We start from the raw sequence: 23,396 nt of genomic DNA on the forward strand, positions 1-23,396 counted from the left end.
AACTTTTAAGTATCTTCAATCCCAATTTACAGTTAAAGAAACTGAAGCATAGGGAGAGACTGGTTTTCCTAAAGATCATTACTACCAATGGCAGCGGAGCCCTGGCAACCTCCTGATCCGCAGCTTCCCTTACAGCCAGAGAACAGCAGGTTCAGCTACCGCTGGTGGACCTGGGGGGGGCGGGTCTCAATTTCCAGACTTGCTCCATGGGTAGGACGTGAGTGGCCCTAAGCAAGCCTCAGTTGTCTCCGCCAGAGCAATGGGCAGCGGCGCGGGTCCAGCCCCTCGCGTGCGCCCAGCCTCCTCTTCCCGGCCGGCCCCACCCCCGCAACCACGTGATGCGTGGGGGTTTTCCCGTTCCCCTAGCGTGACGTCATGATGGGGTGCAGGCCAATGGGCGCGCAGGCCGGCGGCGCCGGGGAATTCCGCCGCCCCGCCCCCGCCCGCCGCCCGCCCGGCCCGGCCCGGCGCCCCCCGCAGCCCCGGGCGCCGCGCGTCCAGCCCGGCCTGCGGCCCCAGCCCCTGCGCCGCTCGTCCGACCCGCGATCGTCCTCGGGACCGTGCCTCTTGGCCGCCCGGCCTGCCGGCGTGTGTTTTGATCTGCGCCCGCCTCCGGGCCGTCCGTCCCCACTGGTCGGGCCATGCCGAGCCGCCGCGTCGCCAGACCGTCCGCTGCGCCGGAGCTGGGGGCCTTGGGTAAGCGGGACTCGGGTTCAGGAGAGGAGTCTGGGGAGGGACTGGAGATGCCGGGGCTCGGGGGGTCCCGGAGTAGTCTGCGGGTTCCTACAGGAGCCTAGGGGTTTGGGGGGGCGAGGCTGAGGGTCCCAGGGAAACTGTATTAGAGGGAAGGAAGGAGGCAGAGGATAGTGACGGGGTCCAGCCCAAGGTAAGAGGGAGGCGTCCCACTACAGAGTGAGAAGGGGGCGGGGCCTGACCCTGAGGCAAAGGGGGAGGCGGGGCCCGACTCCGAGAGGGAGGGGCGGGGCCTGACTCCGAGGGGGCGGAGTGGGAGCCGCTCCTGCGGGGGTGTGGGCGTGGCCAGACTCGGAGTCGGAGCTGAGGGTCCAGGCTCACCGAGGGGGGCGGGGCCTGACTCTGAGAGCGAGATGGGGGCGGAGCCTAACTCCAAGAAGGAAGCGAGGGGCGACTCCGAGCAAGGGGGAGGGGCCTGACTCTGGCAGGGAAAAGGGGGAGGGCTTGTTCCGAAAAAAGAAGGGCGGGGCCTGACTGAGAAGAAAGAGGGGCTGGGGCTTGCTTCAGGGGCCAAGTGGCAGGGTCTGGGGGAGAAGGAGACGGCCTGACGCTGAAAAAGTGAAGGGGTAGGGTCGACCCTGAGAGAAAGGACGGGCGCGGGCTTTCCTAAGTGAAGCTGAGAAGGGCTCCTCCAGACCCGACCCTGGGTGTGACGCAGGGTGGGGAGAAGAGTTGGGGAAGGGAAGCAAGGCCAGACCCCGCGGGCGTTCAGGGTGAGGGGGCCCGACCCGAAGGCGCGGGGTCCGGCCCTCCCGCGGCGTCTCCGTCCCCTCCTGAGACATGCCTCCCTCCCCGCAGGGTCCACGGACCTCTCCTCGCTCGCCGTTTCCAGGACCACGGGTGAGCAGCCCTCCACAGTTCCGGCCCACCCGCGCGCTCGGGTGGGGGGGAGGGTCCTGTGGAGGCGGCTTTGGGCACGCCCCTGTGTGGGGTGTCGCCCAGGTCCGCCTCAGCTGTCCTCTAACCGCCTGTGTTGGTCCCCGCTGGTTGAGACGGGAGCCCAGGGGTCCCTACCTCCGGGGGGGTTAGGAGCTGGACAGGTGACACTAACCACGTAGCACCCTCTAAGAGGAGTCCTCTTGGGAGCTTGGCCACGGTAGTGCAGAGGGTAATAATGACATGCCGGTGCCACCACCCCCTCACTGTGTGAATGCCTGCACATCACTTCCTCTCTGGGCCTCAGTATTCCTCATCTGTATGATGGACATAGTATCAGTGCCTCCCTTTGCCAGAGGATTGAGAGGATTCAATACAGGCAGGCTTTCAAAGCAGTGTCTGGCACACAGTAAAGTCACAGTAAATGTTAACTGTTGATAGCTGGTTTTATTATTATCATCACTGTTATCAGACAGCCTGTAACAGTGGTTCTTAGACCTTTGTGTGCATCGGAGTCACCCAGGGAGCTTGTTAAAGTAGATTGTTGAGGCCTCCCTTTAGAGTTTCTGATTCAGTAGGTCTAGGTTCGGCCCAGAGAGTTCTCATTTTTAGCAAGTTCCCAAAAGATGCTGAGAACCACTAGTCTGGAAGGTCCCTCAGCCACTGCTGTCCAAAATTCAGTGCTGCCCAAGAAATTGCAGAATCATGGCTAAATGACAACACCCTCTCTCTCTTCTAAATCTGCTGGGATTTGGAGGGCAGGGACTGAGTCCTGTTACTGTGAAGACTCGGTGGCCCCGGTGGACTGGGGCTGGGCCTCTGTCTAGAGGTAGAGGCTGTGGTGGAGGAGGCTCTGTGGGTTCTCTAACAGGTCTGAGAGTTTGGACAATGGTGAAAGGTAGGGCATGGCGTTGGAGACAGGTACTGCCCAAGCACTAGTTCTGGGCAGGAGCAAGGCTGAGGTTTTTTTCTGGCCCAAGATCTTTGGTTTCAGTTGAGAGTAATTTGTGATGTCATCTCTTCAATAAATATTTATTGAGTGCCTGTTCTGTACCTCGTCCTGTGCTGGGCAGTGCTGTGGACTCAGCCGTGACTGAGGCAGCCCTGACTGTGCCCTCACGGGTTCCCTACCTAGATGTGGAGGCAAGCACGTATGCAATAAATTAAATGTGGATTATAAAATGTGATAAAGGCTCTGTAGAAGTCTTGGGGTCATTGATACCTAACAACAGGGCAAGGATGGGAGAACTAATGCTGTGACAGGGCATTCATTCTGATGGACTCATTCCCTCTCCCTCATTCTGATGGGCTAGACACATACTGGGCCCCATCTATACACTATACATGTGTATAGATGTGTCCCCTATTCTGAGGTTCTCACAGTTTACAGGAGGAGACAGGTAAGAGTCACTTAACATAAAGTCTTGTCAAATTCTAATCAGTGCTGTGAAAATGATAAAACAAAGGCATGTAACCACGAGCGACTGGAGCTATCTTAGGGACCAGGAGGCTATTTTCGATAAAGTGGTCAGGGAAGACCTATCTAGTAGGTGACATTTGAGCAAGGACCTGAAGGAGGAGGAGGAAGCCATGCAAAGAACTGGAGGAAGAGCATTTCAGCAGAGAGCAGACTGTGCTAAGGCCCTGAGGCAGGAGAGACAGCTAGTTTTCTGTTCCCATGCAGCCCATCCTGGCTGTCCGTGGATGGTGGGAGTTTGGGGCGGGATGGAGTGTTATTTGTGTTGAGCCCTAAATAAGGAGAAGTTCCCAATGTTTGTTGGCTGAAAGAGGATTTTTTTTTCAAAGATTTATTTATTTATTTGAGAGTCAGAGAGTGCACAGAGGGAAGGGCAGAGGGAGAGGGAGAGAGAGAATCCTCTAGCAGACTCCCCACTGAGCATGGAGCAGATGTGGGCTCTATCCCAGGACCTCGAAATCATGATCTGAGCCAAAATCAAGAGTTGGCGACTCAACCAACTGAGCCACCCAGGTGCCCCCAAAAGGGGATTTTTATATAATAATGCTATAGATAAGCTTTATGGAAGGGCTAGGGTGGTCAGGCACAGTAGTAAGCAATTTACCTGTGTAATTCTGAATCTTCATGTTCACTCCTGAGTAAAGAGCTCTGACCTCATTTTATAGGGAAGGACTCAGAGAGGTTGAGAGACTTGCCCAAGGCTACACAGTCAGTGAGTGACAGGGAGGATTCTAACCAACATCTGTGTGATGCTGCACTCCATTCTCTAAAAGCAGGTCTGCCAACCTCTTCCTTTTATAGACAGGGGAACTGATGTCTAGAGAGGGAAAGTGGGTTGGTTACCCAAGTCCATAAAATAAGATCACCCAACACTTTATCCAAGAGCAGCAGCTGCATTTATGCAATGCCTACTATTGTGGCAGTTCTAGGTGCTTCCCACATATTCGCTCATTTAATTTTCACAGCAACCCAATGAGGCATGATTCCTGTGTCCATTCTACAGATGGAGAAACCAAGGCACAAAGGGGTTAAGTGATGGGCTCAGGTATCTCCAGTTAGCAAGTTGCAGAGCCAGGACTTGAACCAAGGCAGTCCAAAGCTCGGGCCACTGCTGCCTGGGCCTTGGTTCCCCCATGCAGCCTGGGAGCTCCTCAAGCGTCCAAAGTCGAAGTCATCTCTGGGTCCCCCCACGTCATTATCCAGCACAGATGCCTAAGTTGAAGTGCCTGGAGGTTGGCCCTGCCAGGGATCCATACCCTGTCCCTTTCTTCTCTCCCAGCCTCAGTGTCCCCAGCTGCCAAGTGGGGGTATCTTCTCTACCCTGATGACTTCACAGATCACACGAGATAAGGGGAGCAGGAAAACTGCTTTCTGAGGAGCAAAGGTCTGGCAGCCAGGAGCCACTCCCTGAGAGTAGAGGAGGAGGACAGGTCTGGCAGTGGGGCAGGCTGGTGTTGATCAGACAGTGGCCAGCGACTGGCACAGGCAAGCCTGGGAGGGGCCTCTGGTCCTGGCCTGCCTTACCTTGCTGTGTGACCCCAGGCTTGCTTACTCACTCTGGCCTTCCCCTCGTCCTGTCTATGGAATGACGGGAGGTTTGTTTCGATTCCTCCATGACCCCTTTTAGGACTGACCTTTCCTGAGGAGGTGATGAGGGGGCTTCCCCAGCATTACTGTTACGAGCACCCTCAGGGGGCAAATCTGGGGTGGTGGGTGAGCACAGCTGAGAGACTGGGCCAGGATGCAGAGCAGCCGATTGCTTGGAGGTGAAGGATTGGCTTCTTTGGATCTTCAGATACCAGCCAGTGACCCCTTGGGTCCAATGATGGGCTTTAGGGAGAGAACACTCCCACATTTTAGAATATGGGAAGTATAATTTTTTCCTAGTGATAAGACCCTTGGCTTTCGTGGATCCCCAGTGATACTTTGTAATTCCTGGTCTAAATATTTTTTAGAAGGCAGTTGAGGGTACCCTAATCCTGGGACCCCAATATTGGGAGCTGAAGGGAGGGTAGCCCAAAAGAGTGAGATAGGGGCTGGAGTTTAGCACCCCAGGGAGTCAGAGCCCAATTTCCCAGAATGGAGGAAAGGGGAAAGGGGGAGGGTTCCAGGCAGGGATGGGGTTGGGGAATCTGTCTTAAAAGATGAAAGCCTTGACTAGTTTCTGGACCTCACCTTTCTCTTTCTCTTTCTCTTCCTTCCACAGATGAATTAGGTAAGTATCACAGGGCAGGCCTTGGGGGGGAGGCTGAGGAGTCCCAAGTGCTCACAGTGTGAGATCTGGGCCTTCCTTGCTGTTGGGCAGGGGGGAGGGTCACAGTGTGACTTCCGGGACTATTGGAGAATTTTATTATTTTATTTTCTTAAAGTATTTTATTTATTTACTCATGAGAGACACACAGAGAGAGGCAGAGATACAGGCAGAGGGAGAAGCAGGCTCCTTGCAGGGAGCCTGATACAGGACTGGATCCCAGGACCCTAGGATCACAACTTGAGCCAAAGGCAAACCCTCAACCACTGAGCCACCCAGATGCCCTTCTTGGGGAATTTTAACCACCACATTCCCAAAGTAATAGCCCTACTTGATACTTAGAAAAGATTCCTCACATCAGCTGCGTTTAGTGTTACTATTACTATGAGCATCCTTAATTCTTTTTGGTGAACTGTACTGAGCACCCACCATGTGCCAGGCACTGTTCTAGACACCAGGTATTCAGCCATGAACCAAACAAGGCCCCTACCCTCCTGGAGCTGACACTTTAGTGGGAGAGACAGTAGGACAAGGAGAGGTGACATATGAGCTGAGACTGGAAGGATGGGGAGCCAGTGTGTATTGAATGGAGGGAAGCATGGAATAGGCAGATGGCGAGCAAGCACAACACCCCAAAGAGGACGAGGCTTGCTGGGAGCAACAGTAAAGAGACTGGAGTGGGGGGGGTGGTGGCAGTGGTGGGAGGTGGAAGGCCCAGGACAACAGGGGCCAGTCCATGCAAGGTCTGAGGAAGGTCTCGGGGGTGTGGGCTTGTGTTTGTTTGTTTTTTTTCTGACTGAATAGTTTGGGGAGGGTGTTATATGAGAAAGATGTTGTCTTTGGCCCTTTAGGGAGATGGGAGCCATGGGAGGCCTCTGAGCAGAGTGGGGACAGGGTGTGACATAAGCTACCTCTGGCTGCGTGTGGGGGAACAGGAGCAGTGGTTCAGAGGGGGGATGGTCAGGGGGGACCAGGATGGAGGCAAGGGTGTGGGGAGAAGTGGTGGGAGTGTAAATCTGTATTCGAGGAAAGAGGCAGAAGTTCAAGGATGGGGAACAGATGTGGAATCGTGAGCAATTAACAAAGATGTGCAGGCTTCCAGCTTGAGCACTTGGTGGATGGTGGTGCTGCTTTCTGAGGTGAGAACTGCTCCCACAAGCTATTCTTATTATTAAAAGGGGCGAGATGGAGGCAGGGACACCTGTTACCTGGCCCTACCTTTATCCAGGTGAGAGGTGATGGAGACATGAATTCAGGTGCTGTTAGGGAGGGGAGTGGACATGAGGGTGCAGAAGGAGAAACGAGGCCCACCTCCAGGTTTCTGGCTTCAAGAACCCGGGAGCTGTTTGCAAGGAGGGAAGGGGCTTTCTGAGGGTTCAGAGCCAGCCGCCCGTCCCCCTCCCCCCCACCCAGGCTCGGCCCACAAGGTAAATGTCTTGAAGAAATGAATGGAGGGGGCAAGGCCGGCGGCACAGGTGGGCGGGCTGGTCATGAGGCCTTTCCTTCTATAATCAGCGTCACCCCAAATTTCTGCTTCTCCCCACAGAGATCATCGACGAGTACATCAAGGAGAATGGCTTCGGCCTGGAGGGGGCGCAGCTGGGCCCGGGCGAAGGGCTGCCGCGCCTCGTGTCCCGCGGGGCGGCCTCCCTGAGCACCGTCACCCTGGGCCCCCCGGCGCCCCCGCCCCCGGCCACGCCGCCGCCCTGGGGCTGCCACCTGGGCCGGGTCATGCCCCAGGCCCCGGGCCCCGGGCCGCGGCCGCACCTGGTCATCACCGAGCAGCCCAAGCAGCGCGGCATGCGCTTCCGCTACGAGTGCGAGGGCCGCTCGGCCGGCAGCATCCTGGGGGAGAGCAGCACGGAGGCGAGCAAGACGCTGCCCGCCATCGAGGTGGGGCCCGGGGCCGGGGTCTCGCGCTTCGCCGCGCCCGAGATTCGCGCGCTTGCGTTTATCGTGTTTTATGGTGGTTATTATTACTGCCGTTGCTGTTGTTAGAGCGGATACTACTAACACCTGGCCCCGCATTCTAAAGGACATGCCAAGAAAGGCCTCCTTCCGGGCAGTTGGCTGTATTGATCAAAATTCTCATTGCCTCCAGGGCCACAAGGGAGGCCCTAATCATTAGAGTGGCCAGGTTTGAATCCCTGTTCTGCCATTTACTAGCTGCGCAGCCTTGGGCTGGTTATTCAGTCCCTCTGTGCCTCAGTTTCCTTTTCTACAAAATGGGATGATAATAATATATACATTATTATATACATTATTATTATATACAATATATAATATTATATACATTATTATTATTATTATTATTATTATTATTACTGGGAAGTGTGGATGAGTTTGTTACATGAGCCAAGGGCCTCTAACGTGTATGTGCTCAGGAGAGTCGATCTGCTGGTATTGCTGGTGTTAGAATTCTTGTCATCATGACTTACAGGCCTGGCCATTCCGCTTCTAGGAAATTGAGGATAAAGATATGCCAGCCTCTGGGCAGAAAGAGGGATGTGCAAGGTTATCCCTTGAAGTCTTGTTGTGTAAAGAATTGGAAACTGCAGAGTTCATCAGCAAGACACTGGTGAACGTCTGTCTACACATTGGAATCCTACGCAGCCATGACATGTATTTGTGTGTGTGTGTGTGTGCCGATAAATATAAACACATACGGTTCACACAGAAAGATTTTAAAATGAAGCCATCCCCTAGGTACCGATGTGGAACCATCTCCAAGATATGTTAATAAGCCAAAAAAATATTGAGGCACAGAACCCTTCGTAGGGGATTATACATTTTGTGTTGAAAAGAGGGAAAAATAAGGTTCTATATTTGTACTTGCTGGTATGTGCATATAGAAGCTCTGGAAGGAAAAACATAAATAAAAGTCATGACCTTTTTTGGTTGGGGGAGAACTGAAGGGATAAGGTAAGATTTATTTATTTATTTGAGGGAGATAATGTGTGTGTGTGTGTGCACAGAGTGAGGGGTGTGAGGGGCAAACTCCCCACTGAGTACAGAGCCCAATGTGGGGCTTGATCTCATGACCCTGAGAGGACCTGAGCCAAAACCAAGTCATATGTTCAACCAACTGTGCCAGCCAGTTGCCCCCAGAGGCAACCATTCTTATCAATATCTCGTGTGTCTTTCTGGGAGTAGTTTATGATTATACAGGCAAATATGTACATGTGTATGTACAACCCCCCCCTTTGTACATAGAGAGGAGTATAATGTACATACTGTTCTGCACAGTGGTCTTTTTTGCTTAAGAATGTATCTTTTTTTAAAAGATTTTATTTATTTAATCATGAGAGACACACAGAGAGAGGCAGAGGCACAGGCAGAGGGAGAGGGAGAAGCAGGATCCATGCAGGGAGCCCAATTTGGGACACGATCCCGGGTCTCCAGGATCACACCCCAGGCCGAAGGCGGTGCTAAACCGCTGAGCCACCGGGGCTGCTCTTAAGCATGTATCTTGAAGGGGCACCTGACCTCAGTCTGTAGAACATGCAAGTCTTGATCTCAAAGTTGTGAGTCTGAGCCCCACATTTGGCGTAGAGATTACTTAAAATTTTTTTAAAGATTTTATTTGTTCATTTATGAGAGACACAGAGAGAGAGAGGCAGAGGTATTGACAGAGGGAGAAGCAGGATCCATACAGGGAGCCCGATGTGGGACTCAATCCTGGGACCCTGAGATCATGACCTGAGCCAAAGGCAGACGCTCAACCGCTGAGCAACCCAGGTGTCCCAAGATTAAACTAAAAACAACAACAACAACAAAACCCTAAAACTAAAGAAAAACTTAACTAAAAACAAACAAAAACCTAAAATTTAAAACTTTAAAAAAAAAGAGAGAGAGAGAGAATGTATCTTGGAGCTCAGCTAACCTTAGCCTGTCTAAAGCTGTCCCATTCTCTACCATTGAATTGCGTTGCATGGGTGGGTGCTCATTCACTGTGTAGGTCCTCTATTGGTGGGTATTTATGTTGTTTGCCATCTCCTACTTTGAGCAAAACTGTAGAGAACGACTCTGTTCATCTATTATTTCCTTCATGTCACACAAATAACTTCTGGAAGTGGAATTGCTGGTCAAAGGTAATTTGATAGATATTGCCAAATTGTCCTCTGTGAGCGTTGTACCCATGACTGTTTCTCCTAGCTGGTGTCTGAGAGGCCTGCTTCCTTACGCCTCCCCAGTACAGAGCCTTTATGTGCTTCTGGATCTTTGCCAAAGTGTGTATTGAGTCTGAATTGTGTACCAATGATTCCACTAGCCCCAGGTTCTGGCCCAAGCTGCTCCCTGGCGTCTGGCCTCCTCCCTGGTCATCAGCTCCCAGCGTCCTCTAAATTTCTCTTCCACAAGGTGGCTGGAGGGGCCCTGTTAAGTTACACATCAGCTCTTCTCCCCTGCTCAGAATCCTCTCTTGGCTGTCTAGTGCCCTCAGGAGGAAGCCCAAGCTCTTCCTTGCACCTCTAAGGCTCTCCCTCTCTGACTCCTGCTGCTAGTTCCCACCTCACTCACCACCCTCCAGCCACTGGGCCTTTGCTTATGCTGTTCCTCCTACCTGGAGTGTATTCATCATGCAGCCTGGTCATCTTGTATTCATCCATGAGGCCTCAGCCCACCTCTGGGAAGCCTTCCCTGACCTCCCTACCCTCATGGTCCGAAGCAGAACAACCCCATTCTTCCTGCAGGAAGCAGTCAACATACTGCTTATAAAGATGGATTTTAGAGTCAGAAAGACATGGGTTTTAGTATTAACCAGCTGTGTGAATAATTGATGCTGGTCCAGTGCTTCTGCTGGCCTCAGTTTTGTCATCTGTAAAATGAGGCTGGAGTTCCTGCTCCCACAGGATACTATGAGGAAACCAGGGAAGGTGGCCCAGCACCAGCAGTGAGTCTCCCTATATGCAACAAGTAGTTGTTATTTGATTTGGCTCCGGACATTGTGGCCAAAGCAGCACTCAGGGTAGAACATCCTGGTCAAAAGAATGGTTTGAAATGAAATGTATATTCCATCACCAGATTTTCAGGAATGGGGCAACTGTGATACATTTTGTAGCCCCTTATTTATCTTTAAGGATTTCATTTAGTTTTCCAATTGACAGGTTTTTTTTTCAACTTTATGTCCCATCTTTTTCTTTTGAAAAATTTAAAACACACAATAGATAGGAATAGTGCAGTGAACATGCCTGTTGCCTATTTACTTTCAGTCTTTCTCTCCCTTTATATAGACATTGATAGAGGAAGATTTGAAAGTCGGTTGGAGATATGATGATTCCTCACCCAGAACGTTTTGATGTATGTCCCTCAAGAACAAGGATGTTTTCCTACAATGTAGGAGCTATATAGTCCTATTACCCATCACCACACTCTAGAAACTTCATATTCCTCCAAGGATATTATCCGATATTAAGGCTATATTCTAATTATCCCCCAAATATTCTTTTTTTAAAAAGATTTTATTTATTTATTCATGAGAGACACAGAGAGGGAAGCAGAGACACAGGCAGAGGGAGAAGTAGGCTCCCTGCAGGGAGCCTGATGTGGGACTCGATCCCAACACCCCAGGACCATGACCTGAGCCAAAGGCAGATGCTCAATCACTGAGCCACCTAGGCGTTCCCCTTTTTTTTCTTTAAACATTTTATTTTTAAGTAATCTGTACACCCAGCATGGGGCTTGAACTCACAACCCCAAGATTGAGAGTCGCATGTTCCACAGATTGAACCAGCCAGGCATGCTCCCCCCACCCCCCTAGTACTCTTGAGAGCTATTCTTGTTTACTTATTTAATATTCAGTCCAGGATCCTATGCTGCATTTAGTTGGCAGGTCTTGCTATGGCCTGAATGTGTGTGTTCCCCTAAAATTCATACGTTGTAATCCTCGCCCCCAGGGTGGTAGCATCAGAAAGTAGGGCCCTTTGAAAGCACTGAGGTTATAAGGGCAGAGCTCTCATGACTGGGATGGATGATTTTATAAAAAAGACTCCAGAGAGCTCTTGAGCCCCTTCCCCGGGGCGAGGACGACATAGCAGGAAGGCAGCCTTCACCAGAGCCCCACCACGCTGGCACCTTCATCTCAACTTCCAAACTCCAGAACTCTGAGAAATAAATGGCTGTTACTTACATGCCATCTGGTTCATGGTATCTTGTAGTAGCCCGGACAAAAGAAGACGGATATCTCTAGTGTCTTTTGACCTGTGTTAGTTTCTCCATCTGACTTTTGACATGTGTTTGGACATGTGGACACGGGCGGAGGATATGAGAAATTGTCGAACGTCCTGCATTCTGTGTTTGATGACTGTTTCTTGGTGAGATCAGATTGTGTGTCTCAGGGGGAACACCCCAGTGGTGATAGTGTGGCCTTCTTGGTGTCTCACATCAGGAGACATGGGGTGGCCGTTTGTCCTACTCTATGATGTCGAGTTACATCCTGTGGTTAAGGTGGTATGTTAGTCTGCTTGGGCTGCCATAACTGCCTACCACAGACTGGGTGGCTTGGACAACAGAAATGTATTGTCTTACAGCTCTAGAAGCTAGAAGTCCAAGGCCAGGATGCCAACAGATTTTATTTCCTCTGAGGTCTCCTTGGCTTGCAGACAGCCTTGTTGTTGCTGTGCCCTCACTTGTCTGGTGTCTCCTTGCATGTCCAAATTACCTCTTCTTAAAAGGACACAGGGCATATTGGAATAGAGCCCATCCTAATGGCCTCATTAATTCAATCACCTCTTTACTTTTTAAAAATTATTTTTAAAAGATTTTATTTTATTTATTCATGAGAGACACAGAGAGAGGCAGAGACATAGGCAGAGGGAGAAGCAGGCCCCCTACGAAGAGCCTGATGTAGAATTCATCCCAGGACCCCGGGATCACGACCTAAGCCAAAGGCAGATGCTCAACCACTGAGCCACTGAGGCACCCTTCAATCACCTCTTTAAAGACTGTCTCCAAATACAGTCATATTCTGAGGTACTGAGGTTTAGGGCTTCAACATATAAATTGCAGGGGGATGCACTTTGGCCCATAAGAGCTAGCGTCCAGCAGGTCTCTTTGTTGTAAAGGTACAGCTTTCCTTTGTAATGAGTATCTTATCTGTGGGGTGATACTTAGAGGCTGTGTTTTCCCCAATAGGTTATTTCTGCATCTTTCCAGGCAATTTCTCTGGCTCGCTGTTGGTTTTGGTTTCAAACAGTTAGAACAGTAAATATCCAACAATAGGAAATGACCTGGCTCTGAATCTGGATTCAGGATTTAAAAAAAAAAAGATTTAATTAATTTATTCATGAGAGACACAGAAGAGAGGTAGAGACATAGGCAGAGGGAGAAGCAGGCTCCCCATGGGGAGCCTAATGCAGGACTCAATCCTAGGACCCTGGATCACACCCTGAGCCAAAGGCAGACATTCAACTGCTGAGTCACCCAGGCCTCCCTGGATTCAGGATATTCATTCCCATCATTCAGAGCAGAAAACTGAGGCTCAGAGAGAGGAAGTTACATCCTCAGGGACACAACAATTTTACTGTAGTAATTACTAAGTGCTCCTATGTACCAGGTACTTAGTAATACCCATTCTACAGATAAAGACAGAGTAGAGAGGTTTATCATGCAGATGACCAGTGACAGAGACTGGGTTTGGTACCAGGTCTGACTTATTCCAAGGCATTGTGTGATATCTTACAGATGAGAAGCTTTCAGCCCTGCAGTTCTCATGAATCCTGAGACTGTTGACTCTGAGCTTTTCTGAATCTCCTAATATTACAGTGCAGAGCTGATTAAATGAATAGCTTCAACCCTATCTGGCTCACTGAAATTTATATACAATATTACATCCCTCTACTCATAATCATCCCCCAAACCCATAATGCCCTAACTTTAATATGAAGGAGAAAATAAAAGGAAAAAATGCAGCATAATAATCATCTTTATTTCAGTGTGTAAATGCTCAGGCACAGCCCTAAGGACTCATAATAAAGGTGGCAGTTGCTTGTGACTTCATTAATGCAGGGGCCCCCATCGGCATCCTGACCCAGCCGTGTGGATTTGGTGAATTAAATGCCGTATGGACAGGGTTGCAGTTGGTGATGGGATCTTCCAAAGTGGCAAACAACCCTCAGTCTAAACAAAATCAGCCTTCCTTCAATTAATATGTTGGCCAAAGTCCTTGAAAATTCAGTGTATTTTTAAATTATGGGGAAAGGACTATGTGTGTAAAACAGCTAGGTTCTAGGCTCTGATCATTTTAGTATATGTGCTGCTGAAGTGAGCACTTGGCTTTGATCATTTTAAACAGGTTTGTCCCCAATGTGAATGTTGGCAGGATGATCAAAAGTCTTGTAAGACTTGTGTGGGACCATCCCTAGTATTGCAGGCTGTGTGGCATCTCTGATTCCAGGTCCTGCCTACTGTAGGCTGTGGGTCCCTATGTGTCAACCCACATTAACCACCCCCATATTCCAAATGCCCCCTAGAGGGCGGTACTACCCCAAAGAGATGCACTCATTTTATCTATCTATCTATCTATCTATCTATCTATCTATCTATCTATCATCTATCTACTTACCTACCTACCTACCTACCTATTTATTGTTTTTAATAGGTAGGCAAGGGCTTTAGAAGTTCAGAGCAGGGTTTATAGGATCTTTGGTGCCAGCAGGGCCCTGTGGGTAAGCCAGGAAAGCCAAGTGGGTCTGAGCCCCATCTAAAGGTCTGGTTTCTATCTGCTGCTGCATGTGGCTGTTGAGCCCCAATTCCAGCCCCAGGTGCCTTAACTTCCTTTTCCTTTATTTATTTTTATTTTTATTTTTAAAGATTCTATTCACTCATTTGACACAGAGAGACCACAAGTACGCAGAGTGGCAGGCAGAGGGAGAGGGAGAAGTAGGTTCGCTGCCAAGCAGAGAGCCAGATATGGGACTGAATCTCAGGACCCTGGGATCATGACCTGAGCCCAAGACTTAGTCACCCAGGCACCCTGCTTCCTTTTTCTTTAAAGAGATTCTGGAAATCTGAAATAACAGATATCTCATACTTTTTATTTTTATTTTTATCTTTCTAAAAGATTTATTTATTTTAGGGACGCCTGGGTGGCTCAGCGGTTGATCCATCTGCCTTTAACTCAGGGTGTGATCCCAGAGTCCGGGAATCAAGTCCCACATCGGGCTCTCCCAGCAGGGAGCCTGCTTCTCCCTCTGCCTGTGTGTCTGCCTCTCTCTCTGTGTCTTTCATGAATAAATGAATAAAATCTTTAACAAAATAAAAAATTAAAGATTAAAAAAAGATTTATTTATTTTAGAAAGAGAGAGGGAAAGAGAAACTTTAACGGACTTGGAGCTGAGTGGGGAGTGAAGTAGAGCTCCATCCCATGACCCTAGGATCTCGATGTGAGGTGAAACCCAGAGTCAGAGGCTTAACTCACTACACCATCCGGGTGCCCCTGTCTCATAGTTTTTTAAATTCAGGCTCCAAATTTTCCCCAAATTTGAACAAAACTTTTCATCTTTTTTTTTTGTAGTCTTAAAAAAAAAAGGCTTACTGAGGTATATATTACATATACAAAATTGCACATATTTAATGCATACGTTTTGATGAGTTTGGATGAAACATTTTTTTAAAAAGACTATTTATTTGAGAGAGATGCAGAGAGAAAGGCAGAGACACAGGCAGAGGGAGAAGCAGGCTCCATGTAGGGAGCTTGATGTGGGACTCGGTCCCAGGACCCTGGGATCATGACCTGAGCCAAGGCAGACGCTCAACCAGTGAGCCACCCAGGCGTCCTAGATGAAACATTTTTTAATTACATAAAAATGGAAAGAATAATACAATGAGCATCTGAGTCCTTAACCTGTATTGGCCAGTTGACAATTTGCCACGTTTGCTGTATCTGTCAATCTCCACCATACAGATGTATGCGCATGCACTGATATGTACACACATTGCTTTTGCTAAACTATTTCCCCGTGAGTTGTAGATGCAGGACTCGATCCTCAGACTCAGGATCACACCCTGAGCTGAAGGCAGATGCTCAACCGCTGAGCCACTCAGGCATCCCTGATAGCCATCTTTTTATTGCCTTTCATGACACTGATTTTTTTTCTCACCTGATGACCCTCGATTTGGGCTCATTTGAGGAATCACAGTGGGATTCAGGTGACATACTTCTGGAGGGCTGTCACAGAAGGGATGTTCTGCTTTCCTATTGCACCCCATTAGAGTACCCAAGTCACTTTGGCCCTGCATTGGTGATGCCAACCTTGATCACCTGATTTAGGTGGCATCCACTGTGGGTTTTCCACCGTGAAGGTGCTTTCCTTCCCTGGTCTTTAGAAGATTCTCTGTGGTACTCAAAGATCCTGTGTGGATGCAAGTTTTTAAAACTCATAGTGGCCAAGGAAAGCACATTTGTGGGGCAGCTATCATGTTATGAGGCCCCCAAGCCACCAGTCAGAAGCCTCTGGTTTAGGATCTCAGAGGGGTCTTAAGCAAACCCCTTTCCATCATCCCGGGGGAGAAGGTTGGGGAGCTGTCAAAGGAGGCCCCAGGGAGTTTGGATGGGTGCAGGTGTCTGCCATGGGACCCCAAAAATGCACCTGTCTCCCTGCAGCTCCGGGATTGTGGAGGGCTTCGGGAGGTGGAGGTGACCGCCTGCCTGGTGTGGAAGGACTGGCCTCACCGAGTCCACCCCCACAGCCTCGTGGGGAAAGACTGCACCGACGGCGTCTGCAGGGTGAGGCTCCGGCCTCATGTCAGCCCCCGGCACAGGTACTTGACCCCTGACCCCCCAACCCTTTACCCCAGGTCATGGAGATATGGAGAAGCTGAAGATAGCCTGGGGAAGTCTTAGGGCAAGAGACTGCTTGGCTAGATTCTCCCCACTGCATTTCCTAGATGGGGAGACCAAGGCCAGGCCTGGGGGTGGTGGAGGGGCATGCCTAGGTCTGGCCCCCTGCTGTACCCACCTTCACACACTGTTATATTTATCCCCACTTTGTTGAGGTGGAAACTGAGACAGAGGGGAGTAAAGGAGCACAGATAGCCAATGGCAGAGCAGGGATGTGACTCCAGACCTGACTTAACTGCAAGATCATTCTTTCTTTCGCTTGATAACTTATACATTCTTGATAGATAAAAAATTAAAAGGTTCAGAAAGACTGTACAGTGAAAAATACATTTCCTTCCTTCCATCTTTGGTCATGCAGCTGTTAGTGTCCCTTCCTGGAGGCAAATAAAAAATGCTATGCATATATATTTTTTTCTCCCCTTACAAAGGGTAGCAGACATTTGTGCCTCGTTTTTACATTCTAGTACATCTTGGAGATCATTCCTGTAAGCATTTAGAGCTGCCTTATCATTTTTCTTGGCTGCATAGTATTCCAGTGTACAGCTGTACACCATTAATTGGACAAGCCCCCTAGTAATGGGCCCTCGTGGTGGTTCTAATATCCTGTGGCCCTATTACTAGCTGTGCTGTAATGCATAGCTTTATGTATCTATCATTTCTTCTCTAGGATAAATTCCTAGAAATGAACTTGCTAGCTCTAAGACATGTATACTTCCAGTGATTTATAAAATTTATAAATCAAGTGATTTATAAATATAGCAAAGATGTAAGATCCATTAGAACAGGGATTTTGTCCCTTTTGTTTCTTGCTGTGCCCCCCAGTCCTGCCTAGCATGGTGCCTGGCATTCAGTAGGGGCTCAGGAAATATTTGTGGAATGAATGAATGAATATTGCCATATTGTTCTTTGATATGTAATTGCTGGAGCAATTTGTGGTTTCCACCCATCATGGGTGAGAGTGCCTGATTCTTCACAAATTTACCAGTGGAGACTATCATCAAACATTTTCATCCTTCTGTGTTGATGAGCTTTTTTAAAAAATTGGCATCACATTGATGTTTAATTTGCAATTTTATTATTATAAATGAGGTTGGCCAGTGTTTTCATGTGGTAAAGATAAAATGCACGCCCAGGTGCTCTCAAGAATCCCCATCATTCCTGAGGTTTAAACAGCAGGCCCCTCCTAATGCTGGGGCCCCTGAGACTATGAGACCCAAGCCAGCATCTGCCGGAGTCCTCTTGTGGTTTAGTACTAGACCTGCCTCTTCCAGAGTACCTCCCTTCACCTATTTTCCCCCATCCCCATTCAGCTTTAACAATCTGGGCATCCAGTGTGTGAGGAAGAAGGAGATTGAGGCTGCCATTGAGCGGAAGATTCAGCTGGGCATCGACCCTTACAATGGTGAGTCCCTGAACCTAGCTGAGCTGTCTTGTCCTCCTGAAACCCCTGCCTTATCTGCTACCCTATCCCCTCACCTTCTCCAGATCCACTATCCCCTCAGCCCCATCCCTTCCCTCTCTCCTACCTCCCCATCAGTGTCTCCATCCCACACCCTCAGCCTTCCCATATCTCTCCTACAGCTGGGTCCCTGAAGAATCATCAAGAGGTGGACATGAATGTCGTGAGGATTTGCTTCCAGGCCTCATATAGGGACCAGCAGGGACAGATGCGCCGGATGGACCCTGTGCTTTCTGAGCCTGTCTATGACAAGAGTGAGTCTAGGGTGCTGTGTGTCTTAGGATTGCTATTGGCCACAGGTACTGGAAAGCCCATGTACAATAGCATGAACAAACAGGGAGTTCTTTATTTTGATTTGTCTCATTGCTAAGTCTGTTTGTGTTGATTCAGCTGCTCAGCAATATCATGGCACTGGTTCAGCTCTGTGATTCCCTTGATTGTGAGCTGGTTCCCACAGTTCCAAGTACCATGTCTGTGTTCAAGGCATGACGGGTAGTGTCACCCTGTATGGTGTGGAGGCTGTACACTGCTCAATTCCAGTGGTCAGCATGTATTAGGTAGCCTATGGAAATGAGGCCTCCTTGTATTATAGAGTGCACAACCTGTACCACTATACCAGGCAATTCTAGAGAAGAGGCAGCATGAGTAGTAATACTTTTCTTTTTCATACAGAAAATAATATATTCCCCAGAACCCTCCCTGGTAGACCTCTGCTTATGTCTCATTGGTTAGAACTTGGTCTCATGGTGGCTGCTAGTTGCAAGGGGGTCTGGGAAAGCAAGTATTTGGGGTTTCCATCCTCAACAGAGGGATATATGCATAGAAGAGGAGATTGGAAGGGCTGTTAGGTTTTAGCAGCCTATAGTGACTGCCACACGCATCAAAATGGGGAGAGAAATTCATCCATCCAGGGCTTTTATGGGTGCAAGTGATAGAATTCCAACTCAAATAGGCTGAAGGAAAAAAATGGGCTGAAGGAGAAAAAGAAGAATTTGTTCCGTTAACTAAAAATGTCCAGAGGTAATTAAGTGCTTCAGGTCTGGCTGTTTCCAGGTGCTCAGTGATGTCATTAGGGATCTCTCTGTTTCCATCTCTCAGCTATACTTCAAGTTCGAGTCATTTTTGGCACAACCCTCCCATGGTGGGGGCCAAATGGCTGTATGCAGCTCTAGGCTTATATCCTACCACCTTAGAACCTCTCCCTGGTACCTAAAGATTGCTTCTCTTACCCAGTATTTTTGGTTGGAGTCTCAGGTCTTTCTTATTGGCCTGATTTTGGCCATGTGCTTCTCTCTGACCAGTTAGCTATGGCCAGAGGGAGTCTGTGTTCTAATTGGCCATGTTTGAGCCACAAGGTCACCGCTGAGCTAGGGAGTAGGTTCAGCCCTACCCAATCACATGACTGAAATGAGGGGGGAGTGTTTCCTAGAAGGAAAATTGAGGGCTCAACAGAAGAAGGGCCAGGACTGCTAGATAGGCAAAGCCTTGGGTGTCCACTATGGATTAATCCACATCTAAGAATGGTGTTGACTCCTGACTCTACCCAGTCCCCTCTGAGGTCTGACTGTCGCTGGGTCTCAGTTTGGGTGGGACAGTGGGTCTCAGCATGAAGGACTTTTGACTGTCCACAGACCCCTCTGTCTGAGCATCTTCTTTTTCTCCCTGGACCGCAGGTCCTGGGAGGACTGGGCGCCCCTGGCTTCTCCATTTCCCATCTCTGCATGGCATGGGGTGGGCACCCATGGGGTCCCTGCTGAGGATTTGATGGCTGAATTCTCGACTTTTCTTACATACCTCTCCTTTTGCCCTTGCCCAGAGTCCACAAACACGTCAGAGCTGCGGATTTGCAGAATCAACAAGGAGAGCGGGCCATGCACGGGTGGGGAGGAGCTCTACCTGCTATGTGACAAGGTGCAGAAAGGTGAGGGATCTGGGACGGCGCTTGTGTATGCTGGCGAGTGGGCAAAGTGGCATTGGGCAGCTTGCCCTGGGACTCCGGAAGCCTAAGCAGGTGGGAGCGGGAGGCGGAGCTGGTTAACTGGGACTTTGCAGTGGAAGGATCCAGAACCCCAGCTGTGGAGTCAGACTACAACAGTCGATTGGTTTATTCACTTATGGAGCTGCTTACTCACTCATTCATGTACAAAGATGGAGAGCTTTGTGTGCTGGCCCATGCTGGGTGCCAGGCAGCACGAGCTGATGGTGGTGGTGGTGGGGGGGCTCTTATGGAGTTTGCATAGGTAAATGCTTTATGGCAGCTAGGTAAAGGCTACAGATGAAGAAAATGGAGAATGGGAAAAGTATCTCCTCCACTTCATGTCTATTCAGATGTCCCTTCTGCAAATAGGGTTTTGAAAAAACAGATGTGGGTGCCCAGGTGGCTCTGTCAGTGAAGGAATAGACTCTTGATCTCAGCTCAGGGTTTTTTTTTTTTTTTGTAAGATTTTATTTATTTATTCAGGAGAGACACGCAGAGAGGCAGAGACATAGGCTCTCCCTGCGGGGAGCCTGATGTGGGACTCGATTCCAGGACTCCGGGTTCATGACCTGAGCTGAAGGCAGATGCTCAACCACTGAGTCACCCAGGTGTCCCCTTAGCTCAGGTCTTCATTTCAGGGTTGTGAGTTCAAGCCCTGTGTTGGGCTCCATGCTGGGCATATAGCCTACTTAAAAAACAATAGCAACAACAAAACAACAGGTGCATCCTGCACTGCCTGGCTGGAGAGAGCCTTGGCTCTTACTGTATATATATTTTCTGTATCCTTTGCATTTTTTATCCTGATTCTATTATAAATAACATCACCACCAAGGATATAAATGTCCTTATTATATGCCAAGCTCTGTTATAAGCACTTTCTACACCTCACTCATTAGATGATCTGATTGCCTAATAGTTCTACAAGGTAGATCCAATTATTACCTCCCTTTCATAGATGAGGAAAGTAAGGCACAGAAAGGTTAAGTAACTTGCACAAGGTCACACAGCTAGGCAGGTAGACACAGCATTTGAATCTATGTGGCCTGTGCTCATAATCATTCTTCTGGGAGGAAAAATAAAAAATAAAGATAGTTGAAAAACCTCAGGAATATAGAGAAAAGAGAAAAATAATTCTGAGAAAGGGGATAGGGAGGAATGGCTGGAGGGGTTGTGGGCACAATTTTACTAAGTGGGGCCAAGGAGATACCATTGGAGCCATGACTCTCCATGTGACTCTCTGGGGAAGAGTCAGCAGAGGAACAGCAAGTACCAAGGCCCTGGGGTAGGAGCAGGTGTCATTGTTAGAGAAACAGTAAAGTCAATGGGGCAAGAGGGGAGCATAGTGGGAGAACATGTCACAGCCTCAGGGATCTCTTCCGATCCTTTCTCATGCTCTGTGCTTATATAGCTAACGTCTGTCTCCCCCATTGGGTTATATAGGTCAGGGCTGTCCTGGTGAGCAACTTTGTTCCCAGAACTACCCATTCCAGGGTCAAGCACCCATGAAGTTCTCAGGAAAAAAAAAAAATCTTTACTTGCTCTTTTTTTTTTTAAAGCTACAAATTCCATTCTTTAAAAAACATTTTTATGGGATCCTTGGGTGGCTCAGCAGTTTAGTGCCTGCCTTCAGCCCAGGGCGTGATCCTGGGGTCCCAGGATAGAGTCCTGCATCGGGATCCCTGCATGGAGTCTGCTTCTTCTTCTGCCTGTCTCTGCCTCTCTCTCTCTCTCTCTCTCTGTCTCTCATGAATGAATAAATAAAATCTTAAAAATGTTTTAAATTTAATTTTTATATATTTATTTTAAAGATTTTATTCAAAAAAAATTTAAAAAAAAGATTTTATTCATTTATTCATGAGAGACACAGAGAGAGGCAGAGACATAGGCAGAGGGAGAAGCAGGCTCCATGCAGGGAGCCCAATGTGGGACTCAATCCCAGGACTCCAGGATCACACCCTGGGCCAAAGGCAGATGCTCAGCCACTGAGCCATCCAGGTGTCCCTTTAAAAAAACATTTTTAAAAAAGCATTTAAAGTGTACAATTCAGTGGCATTTAGAACATTAACAATGTTGTGCCATCACCACTACCTAGTTCCAGAACATTTTCATCACCCCAGAAAGAAACTTCACTTCCCATTTCCTATAAGCAATCACTCTCTATGCTTCCCTCCTCTAACGACTAATCTGTTTCTGTCCGTGGATTTGCCCTTTCTGGACTTTTCATTTAAATGGAATCCTATGATATGTGGCCTTATGTATCTGGCATCCTTCACTTAGCTTAATGTTTTCAGATTCATCCATGGGATAGTATGTATCAGTGCTTCCTTCCTTTTCATGGTGGGATTATATTCTTTTTTTTTTTTTTAGAAATATACATCTTCTATTTCTTTTTTTTTTTTTAAGATTTTATTTATTTATTCATGAGAGACACAGAAAGAAAGAGAGGCAGAGACACAGGCCGGGGGAGAAGCAGGCTCCATGCAGGAAGCCCAATGTGGGACTCGATCCAGGGACTCCAGGATCACTCCCTGAGCAGAAGGCAGGAGCTAAACCACTGAGCCACCCAGGGATCCCCAGGATTATATTCTATTGTATGGATATATAATTTGTTTATCCATTCATAAATTGGTGGACATTTGGGTTGTTTCCACCTTTTGATTACTATGAAATGTTGCTATTAATGTTTGAACATTTGTGTATAAGTTTTTGTTTGATCTCCTGTTTTCAGTTCTTTTGGATATATGCCCAGGTCAGGAACGTTCTTATAAAATTTTGAGTGAATGAGCAAATGGAGATGGAGTGGCTCTTTTGTGCTGGGCCCTAGTGCTAGGCAGTGCTGGGACACAGCAGTGACAGACACAGGCCCCAGCTTTGCTCTCATAGGGCTGCCAGTTCAGTGGTGGTGGTGGGGAGGTTAGGGAAAGAAACACAAATTACAATTGTGAGTTATGCTGAGAAGGAAGAAGACAAAGCATTAGAACTGGGGGAGAGCACTAAAACAACAAGAAGTCCAGACACGGTCTGGCCACCTTGGAAGGCTTCCCAGAGGAAGTGATATTTGAGCCAAGATCTGAGGAATGCCACAGAGATTGTTAGGGTCCTGGGAGTTGGGGCCAGAGCAGGGAAACTGGTCCAGGTGTGTGCAAATAACTAGAGGCAGATGTCAGTCCTGTTCTATCGTTCGTTCACTGGCCAGTCTCAGACTGGTGGCTTCACTACCCTGAGCTTCTGCTTCCTTATCCCTCAAATGAGTTGGTGTTAGGTTGAGACAGGCTCTCAATTACCCAAGAACTACACTATAAAGAGTTAGCATTTACTGAGAATTTCTGAGTGCCAGGCCTGAAGCTAGTACTTTGTGTAATGCTAATAAAAGTAATCATACCTGGGGTACCTGGGTAGCTCAGTTGGTTAAGCATCTGCCTTTGGCTCAGGTCATGATCTAAGGGTCCTGGGGTTAAGCCCTACATCAGGCTCTTTGCTCAGCAGGGAGCTTGCTTTTCCCTCTCCCTCTGCTTGCAGCTCCCCCTGCTTGTACTCTCTCTCTGTCAAATAAATAAAATCTTTTTAAAAAACTAATCATACTTAACGTGGACTGAGCACCTTTACTTGGAGTGATTCAACTAAATCCTCCAAGCAACCATGTGAAGTAGGTACTCTGATTTTGCTTCTGCTTAGGTGAGGAAACTAGGCCCAGAGATATCAGGTAACTTCCCCAAGCCCTTGGGAGATGGTGGTGAAGAGCTCTAGCCCACTTGGATTCCCATC

General features: G+C 48.6%; 1 protein-coding gene across 1 annotated transcript in view; it reads left to right on the plus strand.

Moving 5' to 3' along the window:
- The first annotated feature begins 501 nt into the window (after positions 1-501).
- RELB (RELB proto-oncogene, NF-kB subunit) overlaps positions 502-23,396 on the plus strand; it is a 29,310-nt gene continuing 6,415 nt past the window's right edge. The window contains exons 1-7 of the mRNA XM_072754764.1: positions 502-696; positions 1,552-1,593; positions 6,904-7,250; positions 15,958-16,115; positions 17,505-17,596; positions 17,776-17,907; positions 19,470-19,574. Coding sequence (XP_072610865.1) covers positions 642-696; positions 1,552-1,593; positions 6,904-7,250; positions 15,958-16,115; positions 17,505-17,596; positions 17,776-17,907; positions 19,470-19,574 — 931 coding nt within the window. The 5' untranslated portion in view covers positions 502-641. The remainder of the gene's footprint in view (positions 697-1,551; positions 1,594-6,903; positions 7,251-15,957; positions 16,116-17,504; positions 17,597-17,775; positions 17,908-19,469; positions 19,575-23,396) is intronic.

The sequence above is a fragment of the Vulpes vulpes genome, chromosome 1 (assembly GCF_048418805.1).
Source record: "Vulpes vulpes isolate BD-2025 chromosome 1, VulVul3, whole genome shotgun sequence".
NCBI lineage: Eukaryota > Metazoa > Chordata > Mammalia > Carnivora > Canidae > Vulpes > Vulpes vulpes.